Source organism: Eptatretus burgeri, chromosome 18 (genome assembly GCF_056783735.1).
Source record: "Eptatretus burgeri isolate ZD-2024b chromosome 18, Ebu_testis_v1, whole genome shotgun sequence".
Taxonomy (NCBI): domain Eukaryota; kingdom Metazoa; phylum Chordata; class Myxini; order Myxiniformes; family Myxinidae; genus Eptatretus; species Eptatretus burgeri.
Genome location: NC_140978.1, coordinates 7,270,492 through 7,280,491, shown reverse-complemented (window position 1 = coordinate 7,280,491; position 10,000 = coordinate 7,270,492). Strand labels below are relative to the sequence as shown.

The 10,000-nt window shown below is 52.5% G+C and overlaps 1 protein-coding gene across 2 annotated transcripts in view; it reads left to right on the top strand.

Annotated features, from left to right (window-relative positions):
- The window catches only part of LOC147008528 (dorsal-ventral patterning tolloid-like protein 1), a 194,515-nt gene that overhangs the window by 114,715 nt on the left and 69,800 nt on the right, over positions 1–10,000 (top strand). For both annotated transcript variants that reach the window (XM_085864515.1, XM_085864516.1), the window contains 2 exons: positions 1,639–1,764; positions 1,922–2,082. In XM_085864515.1, the coding sequence (XP_085720641.1) occupies positions 1,639–1,764; positions 1,922–2,082 (287 nt within the window). The remainder of the gene's footprint in view (positions 1–1,638; positions 1,765–1,921; positions 2,083–10,000) is intronic.

Sequence of the window (10,000 nt, the reverse complement as noted above, 5' to 3'; positions counted from 1 at the left end):
GGCAAGTGATCTCACCATGAAGGATGCATTCAAAAGGATGCATTGAAATCCTACCACCTCACCAAACGCAGATGAGAGTTTTCAGCAGGGCTGCTTGCAGCCTATGTTGATCTCTGCAAAGCGTTCAAGAAAGTGAATCAGGATGCGCCCTGTAGGATTCTTGGTCTTTGTGGGGTGCCACCAAAATTGATCAATCTGATGTCTGAACTATACTCTGGAACTGAGAGTGCTGTGAGATGTGTTGATACCATATCTGACTTATTTCCAGTTATTAATGGAGTTCATCAGTGGTGTGTGCTGGCCCCTACACTTTTCAGCAATTGTATGGAGTGGATTTTGGGGAGGATGTCAGAGAGATCAAGCTGGGGTGCATCGTTTGGGAATGTCAAGATCTCTGACCTTGATTTCGCAGATGATGCAGTCATCTTTGCGGAGACTCTGGATATCCTTTTGGGGGCCCTCGAGGTGCTGAATGAGGAGTCTGAGCCGCTGGGATTACTGGTTTTCTCAGTTAAAACTCAGATCCAGTTTTTCAATGACATCTTGGATGCTGTTACCTTATCTGTACCTGTTTGTGGTGAGGATGTTGAGGTCATGGAGAGATTCACTTACCTTGGCAGTGATATTCATGTCTCTGCTGGCTGTGAGTCAGAGGTCAATATTCGTCTTGGTCAGGCCTGGGGAGTCATGGATTCACAGGATCAAGGGGTGTGGCGCTATCGGAATTTGTGCAGGAGGACGAAAGTCCGAGTCTTCAGGTCCTTGGTGCTTCCAGTCTTGCTCTGTGGATGTGAGACTTGGACACTTACCAGGTATCTGAGACGGAGACTAAATTCCTTTGGTAGCAGGTCTCTTCGGAGAATCCTTGGCTATTGCTGGTCGGACTTTGTGTCCAACGATCGATTGCTGAGAGAGACTCAAATGAGACTTGTTACCTGCATAGTCGGTGAGCATCAGCTGTGACTGTATGGACATGTGGCTCATTTTCCTGATGCTGATCCTGCTCACCAGATTCTCTCAGCGAGGGAACCTCATGAGTAGATGAGGCCAATGGGCTGACCACGTGCCTCATGGTTGCAGCAGGTTGATCAGTATCTCAAGGAGATGGGGATGGGCCAGGCATCTGCCTGGGGGGTGGCCGGATGGAGGCCCCTGGAGTACCGGTAGAAATTGAACGCAGTGATGCGCTGCATGCTCCAATACCTAACATGACCTGATGTCTAATGAATAAAGAAGATATCAGCACACCTGACGCTCAGCCGAGGCTTCAGACTTTGGCACGCTCATGAAGCTGTCCTGCTTAAATGAAAGGTTCCAGAAGATTAAGAAAATAAGGTCACATTTGTACGTACATGTAGTGTTTTGGAATTACGTTTTTTTTCTTTGCAATGAAACATCATATTTTCCAGTCTCCTTGAACATTTGGAATAAAATTATTCGAACCCATCATTTTTGATGGGTTTTATACATACCAGTTATTAATAGTGCACATTCTCATTTAAGATGAATATTCCTGAAGACAAATCAAAACATTCTGTACTGTAGACCAGTCATGTTAATGAGAGTGTGCCGTTTATCCCAACGCTTGAGGATTGCTTTGTTGAAAATGGAAGTGCCTAATGCATCTTCATTGGACAGAAATGGATGAATGCTTGCATCCTGACAATGGAGGCTGTGAGCAACGGTGCATCAATTCCTTGGAAGGGTACTCCTGCGCTTGTGATCCAGGCTATGAACTTGACAGCAACAAAAAGACATGCAGTGGTATGTTTTTCGTCTTAGCCAAACATCCCACTTCACATTAGTTGCCAAAAATTATTGTTCTCATTTTCTAGTGTTGGTTTGAGATGTTTTTGAGCTAGGTTGAAGGTTGCACTTCTCTTCCTCACTTCGATTGCCTCGCTTTCTGTTGAGTTCATAGCGGCTTGTGGAGGTTTGCTCACAAATTCCAATGGTTCGCTGACAAGCCCAGGCTGGCCACGTTTGTATCCACCAAGTAAGAACTGTGTGTGGCAGATAGTGGCACCGACGCAACATCGCATCACTCTGCGCTTCATGCTCTTCCAGCTCGAGGGAAATGAGGTGAGAGTGTTGGATAATTTAGAAGCAATTTGTTTCATGAGTTGAATGCTAGCTTTCTTGGTTTTTTGAAAGTTACACTTTTAAACACGAGAGGGAAATATAAGTGCTGGTAATGTTGCTTCCACACTCACAATTCTAATCGATAGTTCTTAAACAAGGCTTCGCTCATTATTTGCAGTCCTCCATGACACTTTTGTTCCCTTGAATGATGTTTCCTGACATGAGTGAATGATGCCAAATAGGTTGATAGCAAGATATTCATTATAATCCAGACTGTCATGGCCAACTTTAAACTGCTCACTCGGTGTGCATAATGCTCCAATTAAATGGGAAGACTTCATCAGCATTCTTTGCTGAAATTCTATTCATTTCAAGAAAATAAAAAATGAACTGTTATTTTTTCAATGTCCCTTTACGAGATTTACACTTACACTTTGTTCCCATGTCGGTAAGCATGCCTTTTCAAACTTTCAGTTGATAAACGCATATATATATATATATATATATATATATATATATATATATATATATATATATATATATATATATATATATATATATATATATATACCTGCCGTACTATAAAGCGCCGAGCGCGGGGCGAATTCAGTCAGTTTTTTGTGCTCGGGCGAGTTGGAGAAGTGTGGCAGCGGCAGAGTTTTGGGCTCGGGCGAGTTGGAGAGGTGTGGCGGAGTGTGGCAGCAGCAGTCAAGACGGGTCTGGAGGAGAGTCAGTCTGTCGGAGTCAGAGTCTGTCGGGGAGCTGCAGAGAGGTGAAGCCGGGAGCGTGGTCGAGGTCGCAGTGGAGTCGCTCGTCGCGGGACCCAAGCAAGCCAGCTATCCTCTTTCCCCAGAGCATCAACAATTCCCCCCTTCCCCCCCCCCCCGCGCTGAGATAGTGCGGAAAGGGGGCCCCGTTCCCACCCCATTCCAATCAGTGCCAAGGAAACCCGCGGAGGAGCGCGGAGTCGGGGCACCGCCGCGACATTTGCGACTCATCACAAGATGGGTAGGCTCCGCCCGGTCTCGCGCCCACATACCACGTCTGCCCCTTGTCGTTGAGGGTGGCCCTTTTCTTTTGCTTTTGAGTATATGTGTTGTCAGCGCCGTCTGTAAAGTAAAACTGTGTAAGTGTTGCCGTGTGCTCGCGTAGTCGGTCGTATCTCTGCATTGTGTTTCTTTTGTTGCAATTGCTTTTGGTGCATAATTGTTGTAATTGTATATGTGTGCTATCCGTGTGCCGCGGAATAAATGTGAACTATGTTGAACTGTTTTTCCCGTTTCGCTTCGTCTTTTCTTTAATTGAATCTCCATCTTACTTCACGTAAAGGGTTGGTAGTGGGCTAAATACGCCCGATAATTAATCGGAACCGTCGAGGTTGACGATAACACCGCTCGGTTATCCCGATAGTACAGAACGGGTCGCTTAAGTGGCCCATGTCCGGGGTCGACCTGCGGCGAGGTGCGATCGCCCGGTCTACCCTCCGTGTGGGTACTTAGGTAGGTCGAATTTGGCGAACAACCCTATCCCATGCGGGGGGCCGGTTGGCAGGATCGTGGTGAGGCCGAAAGGCCCACCCGTGACTAGTTCCCGGCGTTAGTCCGAGAGGGTCACGACAGAATTGTCTGTCCGGTGGGCGACGTGCCGCGATTCGAGTTACGTGGCCGCTCGCACGCCGGCGGGCGCGAATTCGCAACACTGGTGTCAGGTCGTGGACACAAACCCATCCCCCTCCTCGCGGCACTGGTGTCGGAGAGCAGGAAAACGGGCTCTCCTGTCTCCAGCTAAATTCACGGGAATCGGTCCAGGGGTGAGAGGAGCGACCCCCGATTCCCTCCAAATTACAAGCGATTCAAATTAACCCTTTACGAGAAATAAGATGGCGTCTCAAGGCGAGCAGGAGCCGGGGGTATTAGAAATGGATTTAGAATGTGTAGAATCCATGGTCCAGGATGAAAACCCCGAGCAGGAAATGTTGGTTGTACAGGACGAACTCGCCCAACTGAACCCAGAGCCCGAAATAGGTGCGGCGGCGGCCGCGGTGTATGACACCTCCCCTCCCCCTCTCCACAAAAACCCTTCCACGATCCCTGCCGAAACGGCTCATCCAAGCGCAACTGACATGGCCCAGCTATTCGCCATGCTGGCAAAGATGAATGCGGATGCGCAACAAATGAATGCGAACATGAACAAGCAAATGAACGAAGTGAAAACGAAAATGGATACAAACACAAACGAAATAAAAGACATGAACAAGCAAATGAATGAAGTGAAGGCGAATATGGAAACAAACGCACTCAAAATGAAGGAAGAAATGAAAGAACTGCGGGGTGAGACGCAGAACATGGGCCGAAGCCTGCAGGCGGGCATGAAGGCAGTAACCAGGGAGCTTAAAATGGCGACGCCACGTGTGGGAGCGAACGAGCTGGGCAGGGGTGCAACGGCTGTCAGGCCCGCGGTGGAGGCGGTTGACAAAGTAATTTGGGGGACGTGTTGGGCGAGAAGTGTGAAGGTGACTGAGAAAGCAACAGTGACGGTGACCGAGAGGGAAAAACTAATTGGGGTGACGGAGACGTGCACGAGGGAGATAACAAGGGAAGAGATGGAAATAATAGTTGAGACAAGGGAGATAACGGAAGAGACGGAAATAATAGAGACACGGGAGATGGGAACGATAGAGGGAAGACTACATGATGAAGACGGGGTTAGAGACGTGCACACACACGGAGGTCGGGGAGGATAATGAGGGGGAGCTGGCGGACTGGGTGGAGACCCAGTGCGAGCAGCTGGATAGCCTCCTCCAGGAACGAGGGGAGGGAGTATGCCCCCTTGAGGAAAGTCATGACCAGGTGGGTTCGGTCGTGCTTTGCGAGGTCGAGGGGAGGAGTGCTGTGGACAGGTGCACGGAAAGCTTGGGGGGTATAGAGGCCCCGGAGACCCTTGTGGGGACACGAATCCCCAGTGTGGTTGTCCCGGTGTGTGTGGTGCAAGGTGTGAGTGCGTCCCCGTGTGTGGAAGGGACCCCGTGTGTGAGTGGTGTGGTGGCAAGTGTGCCGAGGAGCATGCTTCCCAGCGTGCTGTGTGTGAGTGAAACACCGTGGGTGAGTGCCCCCGCATGTGTGAGTGAGGCACGGTGTGTGAGTGAGGTACGGTGTGTGAGTGAGGCACGATGTGTGAGTGAGACACCGCGGGCGAGTGCCCCCGCGTGTGTGAGTAGTATGGTTTGTGTGAGGGAAATGGCACGAGTGAGTGAGCGGCCGAGTGTGAGAGAGACAGCGTGTGCAAGGTCGCTGTGTGTAAGGGAGATGACAGTGGGCATGCGTGAGCATGCAGCCGCGTCTCCCGGGGTGAGTGTAATGGAGTGGTGTATGAGTGTCGTGACACGCAGGTGTGCGTGTGTCGAATGGAGACGACGACGGCGACAGAGGGACAAAAGCTGGGTAGCGGCTGTAGATGTTTTGCGCACCGCGCCGGGTTCACCCAGCAGCGAGCGCGAGGTCCGTGCTGTGCAACGCACGAGGCCCCACGTGCTCGCTTGCGGGAGTGAAGTCCCGGTCCGGAAACGCACGTGGTGGATTTGCCGATCCCGTGGACGGACAAAGTTGAGGCAGGATTACGGATTTGGACCGGACGGGTTCTCCACGCGGGCGTGTGTGTTAAGCTCCAATGGGCAGAGCACATGTGTTCGCGTGGGGAACCCCTCGAGACGTGAGGCTTGTGTTTTTTTTATGCGCCGGGTGACGTCATGGCTGCGTGTGTGGTTGGAATCCGGCAAGAGGGTGAATCCCTGCCGGATGGTACCGTCCAAGAGGGACGAGGGACGCGAACAGCTGCCATGACGTCACGCCACAGGTGCGCGGCTGTGAATTGCCGCGCTGGTGCGCAGGTTGTGAGTTGCCGCGCTGGTGCTGCGCAATAAAAAAAAAAAAAACAGCAAGCCTCACTTTCGGGTGAACAGGATTCCCGGGCAAGGGGTGGATGATCCCCTTGACCTGGGCACAGGATGAAACTAGTTAGGGGGAAGGGTTAGCTTAGCTAGACCGGCTACATGGGGCAGGGGTAAGTCCTCATGGGGCCCGTGGAATGGATTAGGTAGAGGGATTTAGATGAGATTTAGGTTGGGAAAATGGATTTATGGGATTATTTGAGGACAGTGACAGACTTGTGAGTGTGTAGTGGGGACGTAGCTTAGCTTCGTAGTGTTAAAAGGAACGTGCTGTAGTTTAAGGGACGACGTGGGAGCACGAGTTAGTTCGGGGATGTTGTTTGCAGGATGGCAGAGTTCAGTGGTGTGTGTGTTGAAGAGTTGGTGAGTTGAGTGGAAACATGTGCTTGGTGAGTGAGTGAGCCCAGCGGGTCTGTGTGTATGGAGCGAATGTGGAATGCATGGTGCGATGAGTGATTGGGGGGAGGAGTGACTCCCGCCCAAGGGACCCGGGGTCAGTGTAGAGTGAGTTAGCTGGGTTAGTCAAATTGAAAAATGGAAGTCGTTTTGCTGTTGGTGGGGAAGTAGGCTCGAAACCCGTTTGGAGGGGTGCAGGAGCCCTGTTGACGGGCTGGGAGCGTGGCTGCGAAAGGTGAGTATCGCTGAGTGGGTACCCCGGGCACCAGGCTAGTCGGCCGTAGTAGGCCAAGGGCCCATGGGCGGCCGGGATAGCGTAGTGGGCACGGGTGCGCCCGCTTGGTGCAGGGGTCCGGGGCGCCGTAAGCCGCGTGGGCAGTGTTGTGGGCACGGGTGACCCTCGGAAAGGGGCCCGGGAAGCCAGCCTGCCACATGTGCGTTTCAGGGGAGGTGCCATGGGGGGCACTCCCCAGTGTTTAGGGCGCTGGTAGGCTCGGAGGCAGTGTAGTGCCCGGCGGTGCCATAGCTGGAGATTCGGCAGAGGGTAGTGCCTGCCAAGGGGAGCCACGCGTCCCAGCCATGAGACCGTGTGAGGGCACGTAGAGAAGATTGGGGGGCGAGGCCCGAAATTTGAGAGGACACCAACACAGGCGACGGGAATCTGGGTTTTTAGAACCAATAGTTTAAGCGAGAGGCGCTTGTTGAAAGCCCTGGGGTAGTTTAAGAGTTAATGGTTAGGGTAGATTAGGAGATGTACCCCTCCGCACCATCCATCCCCTCGCTCCCGTTGTGGGCTGCTGGACCCACTTTGTGTTATCGATCGCTGAACTCTGGGGAGGCCATCCTGAGGCTTGAGTTGGGCCTCGACACAGGACGCTTGCTCTCCCTTATTCCCCTCCGGGAAGGGAACGTAGGGGTTGGGAGTAGGCTAGGTGACAGGATAGGTTAGCCGAACAAGGACGATAAAGGGGGTTAGGGGACGATTTATAGTGGGGAAGTAAAAATAAAAACAACAAAAAAAATTAGTTAGGGCTAAATTGGTTTTTGACAAATTAAGGGGGTGGGTATGGACAGTGACAGGCAAAGGCAATTGGTTGGGAGGGAGACCGTAGGGTAGGTCCGAGCCCGCCTTCCGAGTAGCCAGCACCACCGCACTCCCTCCACCAACCTGCACTGCACGGCAAAGGCTGACCAGCTTCATCTGCTGGCTGTGTTGCTGCAAGGCCTGTGCCGGCCCACTTCATCGGCAGCTGTTGTTTTGCTGCAAGGCCTGTGCCGGCCTGATCGTCTGCAGCTGTTTTCTGCAAGGCCTGTGCCGGCCAGTTCGTCTGCCGGCTGTGTTTGCCTGCAGCGGCCTTGTTCTGCAGGCTGTGTTTGCCTGATCACCTTTGCCATGCCATGCCCACTGCCCCTGTTCACCAGCCCCCGTTCAATTTTGCTTTGCCCCCCCTGTTCATTTCCATGTGCGCCAGGATCAAGGCAACAGTTTGCAAGCTGCAAGAACTGCCCTGTTGGCAGCTACAACACGGGCCTGCAGTGGCGGCCCGTGCACCGTGTTTGCGTCCATCCATTAATCCATCCATCCATCCATCCGTTGTGCTCATTGCGTGTGCCACTTGAGCTGACACGGAGACTGCGTTTGTGCAGCCCATGCACCGTTGTGGTTCACTGCGTTCAGTTCAAAAGGGGAGGCCGAGGACTGCGTGTGAGCAGCCGGCCACGTTCCCTGTCACCTGCATTGTTTGAGCCAGAGACTGCATGCGAGCAGCCTGGCTCCCTGCTAACTACTTTCTTTTTGCAGAGTCCATTGATCCTGGGCCATGGTTTAGTGTAAAATTTGTAAGTTAAGGTAAGATGTACTGTACATATGAGTGCGCCCCCGGCATGTATGTCTTAGCACCGGCAATTTTATTTAAGTCGTCCGTGTGAGTGGGTTTGTTTAGTTAGTTACTCAGCCCTCAGGTTATTTATTTTGGGGACACGAATACCATGAATGTCACACTCAGGGATCCGTAGGTAAAACGTACTAGGGGAGAACTACACATGATGGCACACGAAAATTTGACGACTCGGGACGAGTCTGTAAAAAGGGGAGGGGGTAGTGTTGTGGTGGAGGAAATTCGCAAACCATCATTCAGGTCCCGTAGGTGAGATATCTCTGTAAGTACATGTATAGTTAGCCCCAAAGCCGTTGTTTAGAGGGAATAAATGTGATTCATTCGGGCTGCGACCCTTTAAGATAGCCATTTTTCTGTTTTATCTTTATTTTGAACCAACCACGTCTCAACCGCCATCACACAACAACCACCAACTGCAACGCCGCTTCACAACAACAACAACGCCAACAGCCACGACCTTTACCTTCACAACTCGCTCTCGCAACCATCGCATCACCGCCATTCCAAGCATCACCGTGGCCAGGGACCACCACTTTAGACCCTCCACCACCTTCGCCTCTCCTTCTGCGGCCATTTCCGCACCGAGCGTCAGGCTGTCCTGGACTCGTACAGGGCGCGCGCCGAGCAGCGGGTGCAAAAAGTGGCCTTTCCAAGGGGAAGTCGGATCAGGAATGATACACGCCCACTTCCGATCCGTCCTATCAGCAAGCGCGGGGCGATTTGGCCCCGCCTCCAGGCACGTCGGAGTAGAATCGATATATGCAAATTCGAGGATCAGGGGAGGTTCACGCCCACTTTTCCTCCGTCCAATGGGCGAGCGTGGCTCCGCCCCCGAGCTCATCCTGATCCGGAAATTTGCATATGGGTTCTCCTGCCGTACTATAAAGCGCCGAGCGCGGGGCGAATTCAGTCAGTTTTTTGTGCTCGGGCGAGTTGGAGAGGTGTGGCGGCGGCGAAGTGTGGCAGCGGCAGAGTTTTGGGCTCGGGCGAGTTGGAGAGGTGTGGCGGCGGCGGCGGAGTGTGGCAGCAGCAGTCAAGACGGGTCTGGAGGAGAGTCAGTCTGTCGGAGTCAGAGTCTGTCGGGGAGCTGCAGAGAGGTGAAGCCGGGAGCGCGGTCGAGGTCGCAGTGGAGTCGCTCGTCGCGGGACCCAAGCAAGCCAGCTATCCTCTTTCCCCAGAGCATCAACAATCCCCCCCTTCCCCCCCCCCCGTGCTGAGATAGTGCGGAAAGGGGGCCCGTTCCCACCCCATTCCAATCAGTGCCAACGAAACCCGCGGAGGAACGCGGAGTCGGGGCACCGCCGCGACATTTGCGGCTCATCACAAGACGGGTAGGCTCCGCCCGGTCTCGTGCCCACAGACCACGTCTGCCCCTTTGTCGTTGAGGGTGGCCCTTTTCTTTTACTTTTGAGTATATGTGTTGTCGGCGCCGTCTGTAAAGTAAAACTGTGTAAGTGTTGCCGTGTGCTCGCGTAGTCGGTCGTATCTCTGCATTGTGTTTCTTTTGTTGCAATTGCTTTTGGTGCATAATTGTAATTGTATATGTGTGCTATCCGTGTGCCGCGGAATAAATGTGAATTATGTTGAACTGTTTTTCCCGTTTCGCTTCGTCTTTTCTTTAATTGAATCTCCATCTTACTTCACATAAAGGGTTGGTAGTGGGCTAAATACGCCCGAT